A 24,609-nucleotide genomic window follows, 5' to 3' on the forward strand; every position below is an offset into this window, starting at 1 on the left:
AAGTGATTCTCCTGCCTCAGCCTCTTGAGTAGCTGGGATTACAGGCACCCACCACCGCACCCGGCTAATTTTTGTATTTTTAGTAGAGACGGGGTTTCACCATGTCAACCAGGCTGGTCTTGAACTCCTGGTCTCAAGTGATCTGCCCGCCTTGGCCTCCCAAAGTGCTGGGATTACAGGCATAAGCCACCGTGCCTGGCCACAGTGGCAATTTTAATAATTTTTAAAATAACCTTTTCAGCCACATGTGGTAGCTGACACCTATAAATCCCAGTGTTTTGGGAGGCTGAGGCAGGCAGATCACTGGAGCCTCAGAGGTCAAGACCAGCCTGGGCAACATGGTGAAACCTCGTATCTACAAAAAATACAAAAAAATTAGCCAGGCATGGTGGTGCGCACCTATAGTCTCAGGCACTTGGGAGGCACTGAGGTGGAGGGATCATCCCTGTCTCAAATTCCAGGCTGGTCTCAAACTCCTGGCTTCAAGCAATAATAATAATGTATTTTATTCTCTCTGCCTTCAGAGTATTGGGATTACAGGCGTGAACCACTGTGCCCACCCTATTTTTTGTCTTTTTGTTGTAAGACTTCTTTGTATATTCTGAATATCAATCCCTGATGAGCTATATGGCTTGTAAATATTTTCTCCCATTCTTTAGATTGTCTTTCCCAATCTAGGTTCAAACGATCCTCCTGCCTCGGCCTCCCAAAGTCAACTTCATTATTTTGCATGTGGATGTTCCAGCACCATTTGTTGAAGAGTATTCTTTTCCCATTGAATTGTCTTGGCACCATTGTTGAAAATCAACTGACTATATGTGAGGGTAGAATGTATTATTCTTTTTTTTTTTTTTTCTCCTGCAAAGTCCAGGATCAAGGCTTAGAATGTATTACTAAAAAGAAAGAAAGAAAAAAGAGCAACAAAACAGAATAAAGCCTACTCATCTTTCCATTACAGAAACCAGCCTATTAAGTTGTGTGTCAGCCTTAAGGAACTAAGTCTATCTGATCATAACAGTTGTACCAAACTAGCAGATGTAGCAACACATCATCTTGAATTACAACACAAACAGCTGCAACTTTACTTGTCCTAAGGGTTCTCTGGAACATCCCAAACAAGACTAGAAATTGTTTTTTGGAACTTGGTGTTATGGGGAAATAATCTGAAAGACTGACCCAATAACCTTTCTTCTGGACACTAACATTATTTGTCTTTAAGACTTGCATTTTAGAAAATTCGTTGCCTCATATAGTTTTTGGTCCCAGTACAATTTTTGTAGAGGCAACGGCGAGCCAACTAAATTCATTTTGGTTAAGAAAAAAATGTCTACTTCCAGGCTGGATGTGGTGGCTCACACCTTTAATCCCAGCGCTTTGGGAGGCCGAGGTGGGCCAATCATCTGAGGTCAGGAGTTCAAGACCAGCCTGACCAACATGGAGAAATCCCACCTCTGCTAAAAATAAAATTAGCTGGGCGTAGTGGTGCATGCCTGTAATCCTAGTTACTCGGGAGGCTGAGGCAGGAGACTCCCTTGAACCCAGGAGGTGGAGGTTGCAGTGAGCTGAGATCGCACCATTGCACTCCAGCCTGGGCAACAGCAGCGAAACTCTGTATCAAAAAATAAATAAATAAATAAATAAAATAAAAATAAAAGAGGCTGGGCGTGGTGGCTCATGCCTGTAATCCCAGCACTTTGGGGGGCCAAGGCAGGCGGATCAGGATGTCAGGAGTTCGAGACCAGCCTGGCTGATATGGCAAAACCCCATCTCTACTAAAAATAGAAAAATTAGCGCCTGTAGTCCCAGCTATTTGGGAGGCAGAGGCAGCAGAATCGCTTGAACCTGGGAGGCGGAGGTTGCAGTGAGCTGAGATTGTGCCTCTGCACTCCAGTCTGGGTGACAGTGGGAGACTCCATCTAAGAAAAAAAAAAAAAGTCTCCTTCCTTCTTTCCTTCCTCCCTCCCTCCCTTCTTCCTTCCTGCCTTCCAAGTTTTGCTCCTGTGGCCCAGGCTGGAGTACAGTGACGCTGTCTCAGCTCACTGCATCCTCCGCCTCACAGGTTGAAGTGATTCTCCCACCTCAGCCTCCCGAATAGCTAGGATTACTGGTGCCTGCCACAACACCCAGTTAATTTGTATTTTTAGTAGAGATGGGGTTTCACCATGTTGGCTAGGCTGCTCTCAAATTCCTGACCTCAAGTGATCTGCCCGCCTTGACCTCCCAAAGTGCTGGGATTACAGGCATGAGCTACCGTGCCCGGCGGAAATATGGACTTCTAGTTAAAGGACTAGTGTCATTTTCACTTTACTCTCTTCTCTCAAACCCCATTAAAAACAACAACAAAAGGAATAAGAATTAAATGGCATCAATTTCTATTAAGAAAGAAAGAAAAAAAACACTGCTGAAAACCACAAAACATGATACATTCCTGCCTATTACTGTCAACCCTGCCCCAGAAAAAGGAGGGCACACAGCCATCTGGTACATGCTGCACCTTGGACTTTTAACAGGATATAGAATTCCCTCAAAATTGAGCCTCAGAGGCATCTTCAGAGGCTCACCATCTTCAGAGGCAACTAGTGTTCTTTTTGGTTGTTTTTTGTTTGTTTTTTTTCAGACAGAGTTTCGCTCTTGTTGCCCAGGCTGGAGTGCAATGGTGCGATCTCAGCTCACTGCAACCTCCGCCTCCTGAGTTCAAGTGATTCTCCTGCCTCAGCCTCCCAAGTAACTGGGATTACAGGGGCCCGCCTCCAGTCCCGCCTAATTTTTGTATTTTTAGTAGAGACGGGGTTTCACCATGTTGGCCAGGTTGGTCTCAAACTCCTGACCTCAGGTGATCCACATGCCTTGGCCTCCCAAAGTGCTGGGATTACAGGTGTGAGCCACCGCATCTGGCCTGTTGTTTGTTTTTTTAAGGACATTAATTAATTAATTTTTTTGAGACAGGGTCTCACTGTGCTGTCCAGGCTACAGTGCAGTGGCAGTGGAGTACATGGCTCATTGTGGCCTTGACTTCCTGGGCTCAAATGATCAGGAAGAGGGTCTTAAAAAGAGACTGGCTGGCATGGTGGCTCATGCCTGCAATCCTAGCACTTTGAGAGGCTAAAGTGAGCAGATCACTTGAGCCCAAGAGTTCAAGACCAGCCTAGGCAACATGGCAAAACCCATCTCTACTAAAAACACAAAAATTTCCCGAGTGTGGTAGAGCATGCCTATAGTCCCAGCTACTTGGTAGGCTGAGGATCACCTGAGCCCAGGAGGCAGAGGTTGCAGTGAGTTGAGACTATACCACTGCACTCCAGTGACAGAGTAATACCCTGTCTCAGAAACAAAACAAAACAAAAACAAAACAAACAAATATAAAGAGTGAAAAATGTCTGGGCATGGTGGCTCATGCCTGCAACCCTAGCACTTTAGGAGGCTAAGGCAGGCAGATCACGAGGTCAGGAGTTTGAGACCAGCCTGGCCAACATAGTGAAACCCCATCTCTACTAAAAAATACAAAATTAGCCAGGTGTGGTGGCACGCGACTGTAGTCCCAGCTACTTGGGAGGCTGAGGCAGGAGAATTGCTTGAACCTGGGAGGTGGAGGTTGCAGTGAGCAGAGATCATGCCATTGCACTCCATCCCAGGTGACAGTGTGAGACTCTGTCTCATACAAATAAACAAACAACAAAAAAACCCTCAATATTATATTATGAGCATCTTCCTGGGTTATTAAATATGCACAGAAAGCTTTAAATTGTGGTTTAATGTTCTAGACCACGGCTATAAAACAGTTCACCTACTGCTAGATGTTTCAGTTGCTACCAGTTTTTTGCTATTATAAACAGTACTGCAATGAATATCACAATATATAAAGACACCTCGAATCCTATTTTTGTGGTATTTGCAAACCTTTTCCAAACAACCTCTTCCAATGAGTGGTATTAGCTCCAAGTGCATGCTTTGTTCCTTCCTGGTCTCATTTTTTTTGTACTTGACTTCCCTAGTCATATTACTTGAAGGCTCAGTCTCCCTTCAGTTCCCAGAATAAACTGGCTTGGAAGTAGTATCGAAGCAGCTTTCAGTTTTCACGTAATAGCTCTATTATCAGCTAGGTCTACTTTGGTCTCCCTCCTTGGTTTCTTTTCTAGGAAACATTCTTGTCCTTTGCACCCTTTGGGAGGACCAGAGCCCTGCCCTGCTCTTGCCAACAGGGACTGGAACTGTGCCCTTGAGCCTCAGCCCAGTCACTTCTTTGTGTATTTGGAGAAAAGGACTGCAGGAGGCTTTATTTTAATCTCTCAGAGTGAGAGGGCACTTGGTCAGATCCACTTTGGCAGCAAGCTATGGTCTTTTTTGTTTTTTGTAGGGGGAAGCCTCTCACAGAGTTTCAAGAGGAGAAAGAGTTTAATTACTAACATGATCCCAACAGTCCCAGCCTCTGCTTTGTGGCTTCTCTTTCCCTGTTGCGATTTGCATGGATTTATTGGAAAACACAATGATTTCCAGGAACTGCTAGCAAGCCAGGCCCATTTATGTTTCTTAGTAGGTACTAGATTCTATCTCCTTGTTCAGCTTAAATTAAAAGTCTTGGACTTTTTAATGCTACATTGATGTCAAGACAAGCACTGGGAGAAATGAGATTTTTATTGTGCTGAAACCTTAGGACAATGGAGCCAAATCTATAGAATGGCAAAATAGATGTAGAAAAATACTTTCAAACCTAAGTATTTGTTTAGAACTTTCCATCCAGTGTGGCAATCAGGAACAGGAAGAGAGAGACAGAGAGAGAGGAAAAAAAAAAAGAACTTTCCAGAAGGTGAAAACTAGTAAGTCAAGGGTTTAGACTTTCTTCAGCATCTAGCACAGTGTTATTCTAGGTACTGAATAGGTATCTGTTAACATCTGTGCAGCATGCATTTTAACATCATACTAGATGTTAAGGTACTGGGTAAAGTTGCCAAAAGTCCCCATTTAGTCATCTTATGATTGAGATTATGCCTTCTTTTCTTGAGAACTAGATTTTGCCCCCCTTTAACTGATTAGTTGAGGGGTTTACTTGGGTGAGCTCCTCTGGCTAAATGTTTTGCAGTGAAGTTCAGAACAAGGGGAAAATAGAGCTGATTCTGTATGATGTCAACTAAATGTACTCATAAACCCATGTTGGTCTTTTAAAAAATTTTTATTTTTTTATTTTTTTTTTATCTATTTTTTTTTTTTTGAGACAGAGTCTTGTTCTGTTGCCCAGGCTGGGGTGCAATGGCGTGATCAAGGCTCACTGCAACCTTGACCTCTTGGCCCCAAGCGATTCTCCCACTTCAACCTCCCGAGGAGCTGGGACCACAGGCACACGCCACCATACCAAGTTAGTTTTACTTTTTGTAGAGACGGGGTTTCACTGTGTTGCCCAGGCTGGTCTTGAAATCCTGGGCTCAAGTGATCCTCCCACCTTGGCCTCCCAAAGTGCTAGGATTACATGCACAAGCCACTGTGCCTAGCTTGTCTTTCAAATACAGTAACAAAGTGGTGATGTGTTTCCCTGAAGAAAGTCAGAATCTATTCCATCTCTCTTTCTGTTTTTGAATCCTCACATTGTCATTTATTAAATGTGTGACCACAAAGATTCTCTTAACCTCTCTGAGCTTTAGTTTCTTCCTGTGAAACAAAAAAAGAAAATAAAAGCCATCTTGTGCAGTTAGTCTAAGAATTAAATGAGATTGCCTTTGTGAAAGCATGTGTCAGGCATGGAGTAGGTGGAAAATACAGTGGTTGAAGCATATATTTATTACTATTTTTTGGCACCGACAGTAGTAGTTTTATATTTACTCTTATTGTTACGAGTGCAGGTCCTCTATAAAACTTCCCTTTCTCTTCTTCCTCTTCATTCTTCTCTTTGATTTATCTAAATAATCTAAAGTAAGATTTGAAAGCTCTGCTTTTTCTGGGTTAAGAGATGAGAGGCTGAAAGACTGACTGTTGCATGTTGCTATGGATTAAACTGTGATCCCTCCAAATTCATCTTAGGTTGAAGCCCTAAACCCAAATTTGACTGTATTTGGAGGCAGGTTTTTAGGAGGTACAGCACCCTCCTTTTACCTGTGGATGATATGTTCCAAGATCCCCAGTGGATACCTGAAATAGCGGATGGTACTGAACCCTATATATACTATGTTTTTTCCTATACACACATAACTATGATGAAGTTTAATTTATAAATTAGACACAGTAAGTGGGTTAGTTAATTTTAAGTATCGGCCCGGCATAGTGGCTCACGCCTGTAATCCCAGCACTTTGGGAGACCAAGGAGGCGGGTGGATCACCTAAGGTCAGGAGTTCGAGACCAGCCTGACCAACATGGGGAAACTCTGACTCTACTAAAAATACAAAAATTAGCTGGGCATGGTGGTGCATGTCAGTAATCCTGGCTACTTGGGAGGCTGAGGCAAATCATTTGAACCCAAGAGGTGGAGGTTGCAGTGAGCCAAAATCATGCCACTGCATTCCAGCCTGGGCAACAAGAGTGAAACTCTGTCACACACACACACAAAATAATAATTTAGGTATCAACTTGACTGGATTAAGGATTACCTAGAGAAATGGTAAAGGATTATTTCTGGGCATTTTATGAGGGGTTTCCAGAAGATACTGGCCTGTGATTCAGGGAACTGAGAGGAGAAGACATGCCATCAATGCAGGTAGGCACAATCCAATCAGTGGGGGACCCACATGGAACAAAAAGGTGACTTCTCTCCTGGAGCGGGGATACATTCTTTTTCTTCTGTCCTTGGACATCAGAACTCCAGACTCTTTGGCTTTTAGATTCTAGGGCTTATACCAGTGGTCTGCTGGTTTCTCAGGCCCTTGGCCTTGGACTGAATCATACTTCTGGCATCCAGCTTGCAGATGGCCTGTTGTGGGACTTCTCAGCCTCTATAATCACATGAGCCAACTCCCCTAATAAATCCCCTCATATATCTATGTCCTACTTTTTTGTTTTGTTTTGTTTTTGTTCTTGTCTTTGTCTCGCTGTGTTGCTCAGGCTGGAGTCTAATGGTGCAATCTTGGCTCACTGCAACTTGTTGCCTCCCAGAATCAACTGATTCTCGCACCTCAGCCTCCCGAGTAGCTGGGACTACAGGTGTGTGCCACCATGCTCAGCTAATTTTTGTATTTTTAGTAGAGATGGGGGTTTCACCATGTTGACCAGGCTGGTCTTGAACTCCTGACCTCAGATGATCCACCTGCCTCGGCCTCCCAAATTGCTGGGATTACAGGCAATGAGTGAACCACTGTGCCCAGCCAGAATGGTGTACATTCTAAAATGTATAAATTGTTTATTTCTGGAATTTCCATTTAATATTTTTAGACCACAGTTGACTGCAGGTAACCAAAACCACAGAAAGCAAAACTGGGGATAAGGGAGGACTACTGCAATTAAGGTTATATAAGCCCATAAATGTAGGGCCCTAATCTGATAGAACTGATGGCGCTATAAGAAAAGGAAGAGATCTCTCTCCGTCTGTCTCTCCACCACATGAGGCACAGTGAGAAGGCAGCCATGTGTAAGTCAGGATGAGGACCCTTACCAGAAACCAACTCTGCCAGACCTCGATCTGGGACTTCTAGTCTGCAGGACTGTGAGAAAACAAATTTGTGTTGTTTAAGCCATCCAGTCTATGGTATTTTGTTTTGGCAGCCAAACCTGACTAAGACGGATTTTAGTACTGTGAAGTAACAGATACATAAAAATGTGCAAGTGGCTTTGGAACTAGATAGGCTTTGGATAGAGAGAGGTTGGAGGAGTTTTGAGGTGAATGTTAGAAAAAATCCTAGACTGCCAGGAAGGAGTGGTTGGTAGAAACACAGACATTAAAGGTGATTCTCGTGAGGACTCAGTAAGGGAAAAGGAGAGCTGGAGAGAAAACCTCCATCTTCTTAGAGAATACATAAACAATCATGAACAGAATGTCAATAGAAATATGGTCTTTAAGGCCATTCTGATGGGGTCTCAGAGAAAAATGAGATAAGATATTGGAAAATGGAGAAAAGGTGATCACTATTATAAAGAAGCAAAGAACTTGCCTGTATTGTGTCCTAGTGTTTTGTGGAAGATAGAACTTGTGAAGGATGAAATTAGATATTTGGGGTGATTTCTAAGTAAAATTTTGAAGGTGTGGCCTGGGTCCTCTTGACTGTTTATAGTAAAATGTAAGAGTTGAGAGATAAATTAAAGAAGGAATTGTTATGCTTAAAAGGAACCAGAACGTAAAGGTTTGGGAAAATTTTCAGCCTGTCCATTTTGTAAAAAAATGAGAAAGCTTGAGTTCGGGTGCGGTGGCTCAAGCCTGTAATCCCAGCACTTTGGGACACCAAGGCGGGTGGATCACGAGGTCAGGAGTTCGGGACCAGCCTGACCAACATGCTGAAACCCTGTCTCTACTGAAAACACAAAAATTAGCCTGGTGTGGTGGTGTGCACCTGTAATCACAGCTACTTGGGAGGCTGAGGCAGGAGAATCACTTGAACCCGGGAGGCAGAGGTGGCAGTGAGCTGAGATCGTGCTACTGCACTCCAGCCTGGGCGGCAGAGTGAGACTCCATCTCAAAAAAGAAAAAAAAAAAAAAGAGAGAGAAAGCTTGTTCTGAAGAGAGCACTCTGGTGTGACTGAACAACCATTTGATGAGGAGATTAGCACAAGTGTGAACCACACATGTAATCGACCACCTCAACCACAGCCAGGAGAAAGAAAAACTCGGGCGGGACGAAAGAAGGCTGCTGGACTTAGAGTCTACAGGATGAGACAAAGGGCTATCTGGCTGCAAACATGCATTGTCCTTCAAGAAAAGGGAAGAATGACCTCAAAAGTTATCCAGAGATCAGAAGGACTACCATTTCCACCACAGGCTCCAGAGGGCTTGGAGGGCCTAATATCGACCCAAAGAGGATTATTCTCAAGCCTCAAGATCTAATGGAGTTTACCTTCCTAGGTTTTGGCCTTGCCTGGGGCCTGTCACCCATTTCTCCCTTTTGGAATGAAAATATCTATCCTATGCCTCTCCATTCCTTGTATTTTGTAAATATATAACTTGTCTGTTTTCACAGGTTCCACAGCTGGTGAGGCTATTTAGATGAGACTTTGGACTTTCGAGTTAATGCTGGAATGAGTTAAGACTTTGGAGGCTGTTAGGATGGGATGAATGTATTTTGTATGCAATAAGGACATTAATTTTGGGAGTCTGGGATGGAATGCTATAAATTGAATAGCGTCCTCAACAAATTCATGTGCTGAAGCCCTAAACACTAGTTGTAACTGTATTTTGAGATAGGGTTTTAGGAGGTAACTAAGATTACATGAGGTCATACGAGTGGGGCTTTAATCCAATACAACTTGTAGCTTTATAAGAAGAGGCAGGGAAGAAGGAGAGGGTGAGAGAATATCTTTCCAGCATGTGAGAACATAGCGAGAAGGTCATCTGCAAGCCAGGAAGAGAGTCCTCATCAGAAAGTGACCCTGCAAGACCTTGATCTGGACTTCTAGCCTGCAGAAACGTGGGAAAATAAATTTCTATTGTTTAAGCTACACTGTCTATGGTATTTTGTTAAGGGAGCCTGAGCAGACTAAGATGCATTTTTCTTGAATCTTCAAACTGGTTTCTTGAAGTATTTACGTTTTTTTTTTTTTTTTGTTTTTTTTTTTTTGAAGATGGAGTTGCTCCTGTCGACCCGGGCTGGAATGCAAGTGGCCCCGGATCTCTGCTCAACTGCAAGCTCCGCCTCCCGGGTTTTACGCCAGTCTCCCGCCTCAGCCCCGGAAGTAGCTGGGACTACAGCGCCGCCCACCTCGCCCGGCCTAGTTTTATTTGTTATTTTTAGTAGAGACGGGGGTTTTCACAGTGTACCAGGATGGGTCTCGATCTCTGACCTCGTGATCCCGCCTCTCGGCCCTCCCAAAGTACTTGGATTACAGGCTTGAGCCACCGCGCCCGGCCTACTTTTTATTTTTTTTGAGACGGAATCTCACTCTGTTGCCAGGCTGGAGTGTAGTGGCATGATCTCAGCTCACTGCAACCTCCGCCTCCCGGGTTCAATTGATTCTCCTGCATCAGCCTCCCAAGTAGCTGGGACTACAGGCATGCACAACCACGCCCAGCTAATTTTTGTATTTTTAGTAGAGGTGGGGTTTCACCATGTTGGCCAGGATGGTCTCAATCTCTTGACCGCGTGATCCACCCCTCAGCTTCCCAAAGTGCTGGGATTACAGGTGTGAGCCACCGCACATGGCCTGAAGTACTTACTTTTAACAGGCTTACTATCCCTCTACTATAGCATTTCACGAGTGGGAGAGTGATGCTGAAGCTACATGGTCTTCATGTGATGCTATAAAAAATACAGGGGCCATGGCCGGGCGCAGTGGCTGGGCCAAGCATAGTGGCTCGCACCTGTAATCCCAGCACTTTGGGAGGCTGAGGTGGGTGGATCATGAGGTCAAGAGATTGAGATCATCCTGGCCAACATGGTGAAACCCCATCTCTACTACAAATACAAAAAATTAGCCACTGCACTCCAGCTTGGTGACAGAGCAAGACTCCGTCTCAAAAATAAAAAAACAAACAACAACAAAAAACATATGTATATGTACTCCCTGGCTTACAATCCGGCTACATCCCAATAAACCCATCCTAAATTGAAAATATCGTAAGTAAAAAACACACTCTAGGCCGGGTGCAGTGGCTCATGCTTGTAATCCCAGCACTTTGGAAGGTCGAGGCGGGTGGATCATTTGAGGTCAGCAGTTTGAGACCAGCCTCGCCAACATGGCAAAACCCCATCTCTACTAAAAATACAAAAATTTAGCTGGGTGTAGTGGTGGGCGTCTGTAATCCCAGCTTCTTGGGAGGCCGAGGTGGGCGGATCACGAGGTCAAGAGATTGAGACCATCCTGGCCAACGTGGTGAAACCTTGTCTCTACTAAAAATACAAAAATTAGCTGGGCGTGGTGGTGGGTGCCTGTAATCCCAGCTTCTTGGGAGGTAGGAGAATTGCTTGTACCCGGGAGGTGGAGGTTGCAGTGAGCCAAGATTGCACCATTACACTCCAGCCTGGGCAACAAAAGCGAAACTCCGTCTCAAAAACACAACAAGAACAACAAAAAACACACTCCAGTATAGGTGTGATGGCTCACACCTGTAATCCCAGCACTTTGGAAGACTGAGGTGGGTGGGTTGCTTGAGCTCAGGAGCTCAAAACCAGCCTATGCAATGTGGCGAAACCCTGTCTCTAAAATAATTACCAAAAAAATTAGCTGGATGTGGTGACATGTGCCTGTAGTCCCAGCTACTTGGGAGGCTAAGGCAGGAGGGTCACTTGAGCCCAGGAGGTGGAGGCTGCAGTAAGCCATGATCCTGCCACTGTATTCTAGCCTGGGTGACAGAGTGAGACCCTGTCTCAAACGTAAAAAACAAAAACCAAAAACTCCCCACTCTATACCTTCAACTTAGTAGGTGTTTATCCAAATGTAACCCCATCCCAAGTTGAGGAGTGTACTGAATGCATATTGCTTTCTATCAGAGTAAAGATCTTAATAACCAAGATCTCCAAAACAGATGTGGCCCTGAAAAAAATTGCATTACTGGGCCAAAGCAGACACTGCACAGGCAGGACACTGTGCAAATGGAGTGCCTAAGAAAAAATGCATTATTATTAATGTTGAAATTGCCTTTGCAAAATTTTGACTGAGACAGTGAAAGAGAGCTAACTTAACCAACTCCATCTTGCTTCTAACCTCCAAGCTATCCTTGTTCATTCCTGGGCATAGGATGAACTAACTTTGGGTGAAACTTAGTTTATAGATCATAGTTTAAACAAATACAGTAACAGCCTTTCCCAAAGCAGACCTCCTTCTTGCCTGGGGACTAGATTGCCTTTGTAGGACTAATGAATTAGGTCCAAGATTAGAAATTATGGTTTAGGAGTCATGCAGCTAGAGGATACAAGAATCTGACCCACCCTAAACTGCTAAGTGCTTGAGATATTTTGCAGACCCTGCATTTGATGGATCACCCAGATCAATAAACTGGCTCATCTGATCTTGTGACCCCCCACCCAGGAACTGACTTAGCCCAAGAAGAGAGCTTTGACTCCCCATGATTTCATCTCTGACCAATCAGCTCACTGGCTTCGCCCCACTCACCAAGTTATCCTCAAAAACTCTGCTGCCTGAATGCTCAGGGAGACAGATTTGAGTAACAATAAAACTCTGGTCTCCCGCAGCTCTGTGTGAATTACTCTTTCACCATGACAATTCCTGGTCTTGATAAATTGGCTCTGTTTAGGCAGTGGGCAAGGTGAACCCCTTGGGCAGTTACAATATTAACGTGAAAAAACAAATCACAACATTCACAGAGTAAGAGGGCGGGATATCATCTTTGAAAACAAAGGAACCCATGATTCCTTTCACAAATTGACTCAAAACCATGTATCTTTAGAGGTTTACGGAGGAAGAAATTTAGGAACAGAATTCAGTAACTTGCCTAGGTTACGCAATTAAAAACTTGATTAAACTTGGGTCTCATTCTGGGCAGTCTGGCTCTATAAATTCACTGGCATAAACAGAGGAAAGTCTCCCGTGGTGACCCCAGTAGTTTACCCTGAAGCAAGTAAGATCAAGAATAAATCTACACTTTTTCTTCTTCTCTTTGTAGCATACTGAAATGAACAGGATCCCCTCCCCAAATTGAATACAATGAACATCAATTCGCACCAATGCCTAATATTATAAAGAATAATCAGGCTGGGCATGGTGGCTCTTGCCTGTAATCCCAGCACTTTTGGAGGCCGAGGCAGAAGGATCCCCTAAGGTCAGCTTCGAGACCAGCCCGGCCAACATGGTGAAACCCTGTCTCTACTAAAAATATAAAAATTACCTGGGTGTGGTGGCACACGCCTGTGATCCTAGCTACTTGGGAGGCTGAGGCAGGAGAATCGCTTGAACCCAAGAGGTGGAGGTTGACGTGAGCCAAGATTGCACCACTGCATTCCAGCCTGGGCGACAGAGCAAGACTCTGTCTCATAAAAAACAAACAAACAAACAAACAAACAAACACTAGTAACAACACAGTTAATGGTTAAACACTAGATATGTTGTCAATCAAATCATAAATACAGATAAAGTTGCCTGCTTTCCCTATTTTGTTTAACATAGATTAAGGAAATCCACTCAAAGCAATAAGAAATGGATCAGGGCCAAGCACAGTGGCTCACGCCTATAATCCCAGCACTTTGGGAGGCAGATCATTTGTGGTCAGGAGTTCAAGACTAGCCTGACCAACATGGTGAAACCTTATCTCTACTGAAAAAACAAAAAATTAGCTGGGCATGGTGGCGTACGCCTGTAATTTCAGCTACTCAGGAGGCTGAGACAGAAGAATCACTTGAACCCAGGAGGCAGAGGTTGCAACGAGCTGAGATCGTGCCACTGCACTCCAGCCTGTGTGGCAGAGCAAAACTCTGTCTCAAAAAAAAAAAAAAAGGATCAGAAATAAGAGACATATGTGGAAAAAAATGAAAGATTGTATTAGCATTATTTGCAGATGATTTACCTACAAAACTTTAGGGAATCAAGTTAAAACGGTAGGTTTTTTACAGAAGTTTCAAAGTGATGAATATAAAATAAATATGTTAAAAAAATCAATAAAGCTACATACTAGCAGTAAATTCTTAGCCAAAAAATCTTATTCACAACAATAACAATAAAAAAGAATCAAAATAACTTTAGCAGAATTGTTTAGTACCTAGATGAAGAAAACTACAAAAAGTCCTATATAGACTGGGAATGGTGGCTCATGCTGTAATATCAACACTTTGGGAAGCTGAAGCAGATCACTTGAGCCCAAGGGTTGGAGACCAGCCTAGGTGACATGGCAAGACTCTGTCTCTAAAATAATTTTTAAAATTAGCGGGGCATGGTGGTGCACACCTGTAGTCCTAGCTACTTAGGAGGCTGAGGTGGGAAGATTGCTTGAGCCCAGAAGTTAGAGCTTGCAGTAAGACACGATCATGTCATTGCACTTTAGCCTGATGGCAGAGACTTTGTCTCCAAAAACTAACTAACAAAAAAAAACCCCAAAGAAAAAGTCCTATACTCTGACCCAGTAATTCAATATCTAGAAATTCATTTATGGAAAGAGTCAGAACTTCAAAGATTTGCTAAAAAAAATTATAAGTGCTTAAATATTAGAGAGATTTAAATATTCAATAGTAGGAACATGTTAAATGTTATGGCACATCTTTACTATTAAATCTTTACAATCATTAAAGACTTTTAACGATTATTTAATGACATAGGAAAATGCTAAAAATACTCTCTAGTGAAAAAAAGCAGGGTACCAAATTTCTTATACCATTTGATGCTAATTTTGTTTAACACTGAGCAGATAATTCTCATTTTCTTTATAATTTTCTCAAGTATTCCCACCTTACATCTCAATTCTTCCAGTTCTCCTCATTATAGTTTGTGGTTTTATTTTCCTCTGACTGATCCCCAATTCTTATCACTCCAGTTAATCCACGGGCAATTTCATTCATCCCGAATAGTTTCTTTTTTTTTTTTTTGGAGATGGAGTTTTACTCTTGTTGCCCAGGCTAGAGTACAACGGTGCGATCTCAGCTCACCACAACCTCCTCCTCCCAGGTTCAAGTGATTCTCCTGCCTCAGCCTCCCGAGTAGCTGGGATTATAAGCATGCACCACCATATCTGGCTAATTTTGTATTTTTAGTAGAGATGGGGTTTCTCCATATTGGTCAGGCTGGTCTCAAACTCCCAACCTCAGGTGATCCACCCGCCTTGGCCTCCCAAAGTGCTGGGATTACAGGCATGAGCCACTGCACTAGCCCACCCCAAAGACTTTCATCCTCCCATATGCTAAAGATGCCTAATTTATTATCTCTTCATACCCAATTCTCCTCCTTTGCAAACTACCCTCGCTAATCTTTATCCACCTAGATATCTAGGTGGGTTTCCATTATCCCAAATTTCTTCTGTTCCTTGAATTCCTGCCATTTCTTTCTTTTTTTTTTTTTTGAGAGGGAGTTTCATTCTTATTGCCCAGGCTGGAGTAGTGCAATGGCGTGATTTCAGCTCACCGCAACCTCTGCCTTCTGAGTTCAAGCCATTCTCCTGCCTCAGCCTCCCAAGTAGCTGGGATTACAGGGATGCGCCACCATACCCGGCTAATTTTGTATTTTTAGTAGAGACCGGGTTTCTCCATGTTGGTCAGGCTGGTCTCGAATTCCTGACCTCAGGTGATCTGCCCCCTCTCGGCCTCCCAAAGTGCTGAGATTAGAGGCGTGAGCCACCGCACCCAGCCTATTTCTACCTTTTAAATAAGATTAGAGGTCAGCTGTGGTGGCTCATGCCTATAATCCCAGCATTTTGGGAGGCCAAAGTGGGAGACTGCTTGAGTCCAGGAGTTCAAGACCTGCTTGGGCAAGCTAGCAAGACCCCATCTCTACCAAAAAAAAAAAAAAAAAGGTAGCTGGCATGGTGGTGCATGCCTGTGGTCCCAGTTACTCAGGAGGCTGAGGTGGAAGGATCCCTTGAACCGCGGAGTTAGGCTGCAGTGAGCCGTGATTGTGTTACTGCATTCATCCTGGGTGACACAGCAAAACTCTGTCTCAAATAAAACGAAACAAAACAAACCTTGAGGTTGGGGCTGGGCATGGTGGCTCACATCCATAATCTCAGCACTTTGAGGGGTTGAGGTGGGAGGATTGCTTGCGGAGTTCCAGACCAGCCTGGGTTCATTAGTCCATTCTCACATTGCTATAAATACCTGAGACTTGGTAATTTACAAGGAAAAGAGGTTTAATTGGCTCATGGTTCTGCAGCCTATAAAGGAAGAATAGCAGTTTTCGATTTTGAGGAGGCCTCAGGAAGCTTCCAATATGGCAGAAGGCAAAGGGGGAGCAAGCATCCTACATGGCAGAGGGAGGAGCAAGAGAGAGAGGGAGGAAGTACTATATACTTTTAAACAAGCAGATCTTGCCAGAACACACTGACAAGGACAGTGCCAAGGAGGATAGTGCCAAACTATTCATGAGAAATCGGCCTCCATGATCCAATCACCTCCGACTGATCTAAGGCCCCACCTCCAATATTAGGATTACAATTCCACATGAGATTTGGTGGGGACACAGATCAAAACCATATTACTGCGTAACTCAGGGAGAACCCATCTCGACGAAAAGTTAAAAAATAAGCCAGGTTGGCCGGGCGCGGTGGCTCAAGCCTGTAATCCCAGCACTTTGGGAGGCCGAGACGGGTGGATCACGAGGTCAGGAGATCGAGACCATCCTGGCTAACACAGTGAAATTCCGTCTCTACTAAAAATAATACAAAAAAAAAAAAAAAAAACTAGCCGGGCGAGGTGGCGGCGCCTGTAGTCCCAGCTACTCGGGAGGCTGAGGCAGGAGAATGGTGGGAACCCGGGAGGCGGAGCTTGCAGTGAGCTGAGATCCGGCCACTGCACTCCAGCCTGGGCGACAGAGCGAGACTCCGTCTCAAAAAAAAAAAAAAAAAAAAAGCCAGGCATGGTGGCCGACACCTGTAATCCCAGCTACTCAGGAGTTCAAGGCTGCAGTAAGCTAAGATTGCACCACTGCCTAACAGCTTGGGTCTCAGCGTGACAGCTTGTCTCTAAAAAAAACAAAAGAGTTGAATTCATCCCATCATCTCCATCTCAGTTGCTGCTACTCTAATTTGAGATATTCTCCTTCCACTGGGACAAAAACAGTAGACTAACCCACCTACAATCTTGATCTCTTCAATCCATACTTTCATTAGAGTAATCATTCTGAAGCACAAAACTCATCATCTGTCTCCACGATTCACAGTTTACATTTCTGTATGGTATCATGAAGGTTCAACAGAAAGAGATATATGTTCTGCCAAAGCTAATTTGTTCACAGCTCAGCTCACCTAAACTTTACTGCCTTTTCTTTTCTTTTTTTTTTTTTTTTGAGATGGAGTCTCACTCTGTCACCCAGGTTGGAGTACAGTGGTGCGATCTCAGCTCACTGCAACCTCCGTCTCCTAGGTTCAAGTGATTCTCCCGCCTTAGCCTCCTTAGTAGCTGGGATTATAGGCGTATGCCACCACGTCTGGCTAATTTTTTGTATCTTTAGTAGAGATGGGGTTTCACCATATTGGCCAGGCTGGTCTTGAACTCTTGACCTCCTGATCCGCCTGCCTTGGCCTCCCAAAGTGCTGGGATTACAGGTGTGAGCCACCCCGCCTGGCCCAAAATTCATATTTATTTTTCATTTTAATTTTTAGAGACAGGGTTTTGCTATGTTGCCTAGGCCGGCTTTGAACTCCTGGCCTCAAGCAATCCTCCTACCTCAGCCTCCTGAGTATCCGGGACTACAGGGTGCGTGCCACCACACCTAGCTAAATTTTCAGGTCAGGCAAGGTGGCTCAGGCCTGTAATCCCAGCACTTTGGGAGGCCAAGGCGGATGGATCATCTGAGGTCAGGAGTTCAAGACCAACCTGGCCAACATGGCAAAACCCCAACTTTTTTTTTTTTTTTAAGATGGAGTCTCACTCTGTCATACCAGGCTGGAGTGCAGTGGCGTGATCTCGGCTCACTGCAGCCTCCACCTCCTGGGTTCAAGCAGTTCTCCTGCCTCAGCCTCATGAGTAGCTGGGATTACAGGCACATACCACCACGCCTAGCTAATTTTTTTATTTTTAGTAGAGACGGGGTTTCACCATGTTGGTCAGGATGGTCTAGAACTCCTGACCTTGTGATCTGCCCACCTCGGCCTCCCAAAGTGCCAGTATTACAGGTGTAAGCCACGGCGCCTGGCAACCCTGTCTTACTAAAAATACAAAAATTAGCTGGGCGCAGTGGTGGGAGCCTGTAATCCCAGTTACTCGAGAGGCTGAGGCAGGAGAATGGCTTGAGCACGGGAGGTGGAGGTTGCAGTGAGCTGAGATCACACCACTGCACTGCAGCCTAGGTGACAGATCAAGACCCTGTCTCAAAAAAAAAAAAAACAACAACAAAAAAAAAAACGCTCTGGTACCTTTCACTAAGGTTAATATTTTGTCATTTGGGGTTAATCTATATAGGTATTTATTTTTTTCTGAATTATCTTAAAGTAAATTGCAAGCATCATAATCAAGTCATAATGTATTTAGTATTAGTTTTGAGTATTTACTGTTCTGAGTATACATAATACTATAATACCAGCCCCTTCTTTCATGTTTTATGAAATTATTTTTTTTTTTCTTTTTTTGAGATGGAGTCTCGTCCTGTCGCCCAGGCTGGAGTGCAATGGCACGATCTCAGCTCACTGCAACCTCTGCCTCCTGGGTTCAAGCGATTCTCCTGCCTCAGCCTCCCGAGTAGCTGGGATTATAGGCACGTGCCTCCATGCCTAGCTAATTTTTGTATTTTTAGTAAAGACGGAGTTTCACCATGTTGGCCAGGTTGGTCTCGAACTCCTGACCTCGTGATCCACCCACCTTGGTCTCCCAAAGTGCTGGGATTACAGGCGTCAGCCACTGCACCCGGCCCTGAAATTCTTGCAAAGATTAAAGAAGAAAATAAGTAATTATGTTCATGTTCTTGGAAAGGAATTTCAGTGTGACAGAAAAGAGATTCAATTTTTTTTTTTTTTTTTGCTTTTGAGACAGGATCTCACTCTGTTATCCAGGCTGGAGTTCAGTGAGCACGATCTTGGCTCACTGCAGCCTCCACCTTATGGGTTAAGGTGATCCTCTCACTTCAGTCACCCAAGTAGCTGGGATTTCGGGCATGCCACCACGCCCGGCTAATTTTTTGTATTTTTAATAGAGACAGGGTTTCACCACATTGCCCAGGCTGGTGTCAAACTCCTAGGCTCAAGCAATCTGTCCACCTCAGCCTCCCAAAGTGCTTGGAGCCACTTCACCCAACTAGTGATTCCATTGTAAATATCCATGATGTTAAACAAAACCCCTGAAATATTAACTTTGAATTGTAATCATCTGTATATATTTCCAATTTTTTTTTCCTTAAAAAAAAAATAGGCCAGGCATGGTGGCTCGCGCCTGTAATCCCAGCACTTTGGGAGGCTGAGGAGGGTGAATCACTTGAGGTCAAGAGTTCAAAGCCAGCCTGGCCAACATGGCAAAACCCCTTCTCTACTAAAGATACAAAAATTAGCCAGACACAGTGGAGTGTGCCTATAATCCCAGCTACTTGGGAGGCTGAGGCAGGAGAATCACTTTAGCTCAGGTGGTGGAGGTTGCAGTGAGCTGAGATCGCACCACTGCACTCCAGCCTGGGCAACAGAGCAAGACTCCATCTCAAAAAAAAAAAAAAAAAAAAAAAAAAAATTAGCCAGGTGTGGTGGTAAGTGCCTATAGTCCCAGTTACTCGGGAGGCTGATACAGGAGGATTGCCTGAACCCAGGAGTTCAAGGCTACAGTGAAGTGTGATCACGCCAGTTCACTCCACCCTGGGTAACAGTGAGATCCTGTCTCTAATAAAGCCAAAAGCACACAAAAAACACACATCCTAGCTCTGTCCACTATAAAGGTCAAGTAACAATGAGAAATAATAACACTATAGCAGCCAGGTGTGGTGGCTCATGCCTATAATCCCAACACTTTCGGAGTCTGAGGCAGGCGGATCACCTGAGGTCAGGAGTTCGAGACTAGCCTGACCAACATGGTGAAACCCTGTCTCTACTAAAAATACAAAAATTAGCTGGGTGTGGTGGCGTGCACCTGTAATCCCAGCTACTCAGGCTAATTTTTTGTATTTTTAGTAGAGGTGGGGTTTCACCATATTGGCTGAAACCAATATGGTGAGGCTGAAACAGGAAACTCGCTGGAACCTGGGAGGCAGAGGCTACAGTGAGCCAAGATCGCACCACTGCACTCCAGCCTGGGCAACAGAGCAAGACTCCGTCTAAAAAAATAAATAAATAACACTATAGCAATGAACACTCCTACTATGCTGGTTACGGCCTCTAAATACCATTCCCTACTAAGACAAACAAAGGCTCTTTGGACAAATGGCTGATTTCAGAATTGGAGCAGGAAAGTATACAAGATTGTACTGGAAAGTCTCACTGTACTTGAAAGAAAGGAAGGAAATCATAAAAGACAAAGAGGTCATATGAAAAGGATCTATAAGCCAACATGAAGAGACTCTCTGGCCAAACACGAGACAATTTAGTATTAAAGAACATTATGACTGAACCTGAAACACCGAATACATAAAAACATGTAATTTCCTAATGAAAGTTAAGCTTCCTCCCCATTCAAGAAACAAACAAACAATAGATCACGACTGTAGGTGTACAGCGTATCAACTCTTTATTCCGAAAAATGTCAATTAAAGGGAAAAAATTAAGCACCTATCCTGTTTTTTTTTGTTTCAGATTATTATACATAGTAGTGTAACTTAATTAATAGTGAAGATTCTGTTTTTACAAAAGAATTATAGCTAGTACACATAGAATACGTGAGACAATTGGAAACAGCATTTTGCAACTTCTAGGTAATTAATGATTCAGGCAATAGGCATGAGAACATATGAAAGGTTGATGGGGCCCTTTAAAATAAAGGGAATCATTGCCATCTGAACTTGCTGATCAATTGTAGATTCACTATAGGTCTATCAGATAGTACATGTCTCCTGATAAGATGCAAAGTACATAGTACAGCCTATGAAATATTCTTGCCCCCCAAAAATTTAGACCCAAATCTGATTTGTTGTGTGCAAAAAAAAAAAAAAAAAAGACCAGGCGTGGTAGCTCATGGCTATAATCACAGCACTTTGGTAGGCCAAGGTGGGTGGATCACCTGAGGTCAGGAGTTCAAGACAAGCCTGGCCAATATGGTGAAACCCCATCTCTACCAAAAATATAAAAAATTAGCCAGGCATGGTGGTGGATGCCTGCAATCCCAACTACTCGGGAGACTGAGGGGGGAGAATCGCTTGAATCCAGGAGGCGGAGGTTTCAGTGAGCTGAGATGGCACCACTGCACTCCAGCCTGGGTGTGACAGAGTGAGACTCAGTCTCAAAAAAAAAAAAAAAAAAAAAAAAAAAAAAAAAAAAAAAAAAAATTGTAGAAAANGGTAGCTCATGGCTATAATCACAGCACTTTGGTAGGCCAAGGTGGGTGGATCACCTGAGGTCAGGAGTTCAAGACAAGCCTGGCCAATATGGTGAAACCCCATCTCTACCAAAAATATAAAAAATTAGCCAGGCATGGTGGTGGATGCCTGCAATCCCAACTACTCGGGAGACTGAGGGGGGAGAATCGCTTGAATCCAGGAGGCGGAGGTTTCAGTGAGCTGAGATGGCACCACTGCACTCCAGCCTGGGTGTGACAGAGTGAGACTCAGTCTCAAAAAAAAAAAAAAAAAAAAAAAAAAAAAAAAAAAAAAAAAAAAAAAAAAAAAAGAAAGAAAGAAAAGAAAAGAACTTAGACATACAGGAAACAAACAGATAAATCCAGAATGTAGGGCATTCTGTATGACAATATAATTCAGTTTCTTCAACAAATCCACTGATTTGGAGAAAAGGGGAATTAAATGCAGTATATCAACTAACTATAATGTGTGGTCCTTGTCGAGATCCTGATTTGAGTAAACCAAGTGTAAAAGGAAATTTTTGAGCTACCTGAAGAAATTCTGATATGGACTGGGTGTTGGTGGACACCAAAGAATTACTGTTATTGTTAATATTGTTAGATGTAAAGATAATGGCTGTCTGTAGCTAGGTGAAAAGTGTCCCATCTTCTTAAGAGATGCAGACCTAGGTACCTAGGGGTAAAAAACCTGATGGCTGGAGTTTTCTTTAAAATGCTTTGCATACACAAAAGATGTTAAGTTAGGGATAGCTGAAGAAACAAGCACTGTATAGTAAAGTCTAGCTAATCAGTGGGTTTAGGTAATGGGCACATGCGAGTTTATGATACTGTTCTTTATACTTTTGTGTGTTTTGAAATTTATAATAAAACTTTTAAAGCTGTAGATGTAAAGAGAAGTAGCCATGTCAGGAAAAAAAATCCAAACAGAAGTTTTGTTTGAAAGATTGAAAGAAAATTTCTTTCAATCACACTGTCATTTAAAACAAATGTGAAGTTTTATTATTATTATTATTATTATTATTATTATTTTTTTTTTTGAGATGGAGTCTTCCTTTTTTGCCAAGGCTAAAGTGCAACGGTGTGATCTTGGCTCACTGCAATCTCTGCCTCCCAGGTTCAAGCGATTCTTCTGCCTCAGCTTCCCAAGTAGCTGCGATTACAGGTGTGTGCCAACAAGCCCGGCTAATTTTTGTATTTTTAGTAGACGTGGGGTTTTACCATGTTGGCCAGGCTGGTCTCAAACTCCTGACCTGAGGTGACCTGCCCACCTGGGCCTCCTAAAGTGCTGGGATTACAGGCGTGAGCTACCGTGTGCTGCCATGAAGTTATTTTATGTAGACTTTTCTTTTTTTTTTTTTTGAGATGAAGTCTCACTCTGTTGCCCAGGCTGAAGTACAACGGCTTGATCTTGGCTCACTGCAACCTCCGCCTCCTGGGTTCAAGTGATTCTCCTGCCTCAGCCTCTTGAGTAGCTGGGATTACAGGCGTGTGCCACCATGCCCAGCTAATTTTTGTAATTTTAGTAGAGAGGGGGTTTCACCATGTTGGCCAGGCTGGTCTCAAACTCCTCACCTCAAGGGATCCGCCCACCTCGGCATCCCAAAGTGCTGGGATTATAGGGGTGAACCATAACACTGAGCCCTAGACTTTTCATACAAGATGTTCTAAGCCACTCACATTAGTTTTTTGTGTGTCTTTTGAGTATATCACTGCATATTTATTGCCAATAAATTTCTACATTGTTAAAAGATATATTACCTGCTGTCAATAATCATCACTCTGGAGAGTGGAATCCCCAAAACATCACAGCTCTGCAAAAGTTCTTTCTTACGAGTCTCTCCTTGATTGTAGTAATTTCCTGAGGATAACAAATATACAGTGGTAGATTTTTTTAACAGTGGAGACCTATCTATTCACTCATTCTTACCATGTTTTTGTTCCTTGAAGAATTTAAGCTGCCTGAAAATGTGTGATTATGATACAAAGTTTAAGAAAACACAACACCAAGATACTCCTGTGAGAAGACTACCAGTAGCACAATCTTTAGAACCACCATTCACAATTCTTTCCCATCTTTGTATTTATCTACCTATCTTTCTGACTGCATTTCAGTCACATGCTAGAGGCAGCATGGTACACAGCCAAGGGTACTAACTTTGAAGTTAAGCAGATTTAGGATCAACCCATGTATGACCACTGAGAACAACTGGGGCCCCCTCTTCATTGCCAGCCCTCAAATAACTGTTTAACATTGATTTAAGGATGAAGCTTTCTGGGCCGGGCGCGGTGGCTCAAGCCTGTAATCCCAGCACTTTGGGAGGCCGAGGCGGGCGGATCACGAGGTCAGGAGATCGAGACCATCCTGGCTAACATGGTGAAACCCCGTCTCTACTAAAAAAAAAAATACAAAAAACTAGCCGGGCGAGGTGGCGGGCGCCTGTAGTCCCAGCTACTCGGGAGGCTGAGGCAGGAGAATGGCGTAAACCCGGGAGGCGGAGCTTGCAGTGAGCTGAGATCCGGCCACTGCACTCCAGCCCGGGCGACAGAGGGAGACTCCGTCTCAAAAAAAAAAAAAAAAAAAAAAAAAGGATGAAGCTTTCCAAGCTCATTCTTGTTGGTATAGAAAAAGAAAATAGAGGCTGCTACTCTTGAGTATTACAGGAAAATGTGCAGATACACGGAAAGCATCCTCTTTTGAAGAATTTCACAGCCAGCTATCCAGCATACCCCAAGGGGATCTTTATCCCATTGGCACCCCAAACAACATATATTCTTTATTTTCCCAAAACATATACTATATTCCCTAAAAATAGTTCTGGTAAATAAAACTCTTCTGTATTCTTACAAATAATAATACAGTGACATTTTGGTATCACCTAAGTTGGACTCATTTTGAGCAATGCACCTGTTAATTCAACTCTCCAATAAATAATTGCAGGTCTGATTTGTGCAGCTAATGCACCTGTTAATTCAGCTAATGCACCTGTTAATTCAACTAATGTCCAGCTAATGCACCTGTTAATTCAACTCTCCAATAAATAATTGCAGATCTGATTTGTGCAAGTTACTTAACTTTCTTGAGCCACAGTTTCTTCACCAGTTAAGTGGGGATAATGGCTATTTTTTTTTAGAGTCTTGCTCTGTTGCCCCGGCTGGAATACAGTGATTTCGGCTCACTGCAACCTCTGCTTCCAGAGTTCAAGCGCTTCTCCTGCCTCAGCTCAGTAGTTGGGATTACAGGCACCCTCCACCACGCCCGGCTGATTTTTGTATTTTTAATTGAGATGGGTTTTCACCATGTTGCCCAGACTGGTCTCGAACTTCTGACCTTGTGCTCCACTTGCCTCAGCCTCCCAAAGTGCTGGGTTTACAAGTGTGAGCCACTGCGCCTGGCAAACAGGCTTAGTTTTGTATTGTCCTCATCATACCTTTTTTCTTGTTTTTTTTTTTTTTTTTTTTTTTTTTTTTTTT

General features: G+C 43.5%; 1 protein-coding gene across 2 annotated transcripts in view; it reads right to left on the bottom strand.

Annotated features, from left to right (window-relative positions):
- PIGL (phosphatidylinositol glycan anchor biosynthesis class L) overlaps nt 1–24,609 on the bottom strand; it is a 136,972-nt gene that overhangs the window by 93,027 nt on the left and 19,336 nt on the right. For both annotated transcript variants that reach the window (XM_017862215.1, XM_017862216.1), the window contains exon 2: nt 22,897–22,996. In XM_017862215.1, the coding sequence (XP_017717704.1) occupies nt 22,897–22,996 (100 nt within the window). The remainder of the gene's footprint in view (nt 1–22,896; nt 22,997–24,609) is intronic.

Source organism: Rhinopithecus bieti, unplaced genomic scaffold, assembly GCF_001698545.2.
Source record: "Rhinopithecus bieti isolate Rb0 unplaced genomic scaffold, ASM169854v2 scaffold_63942, whole genome shotgun sequence".
Taxonomy (NCBI): Eukaryota; Metazoa; Chordata; class Mammalia; order Primates; family Cercopithecidae; genus Rhinopithecus; species Rhinopithecus bieti.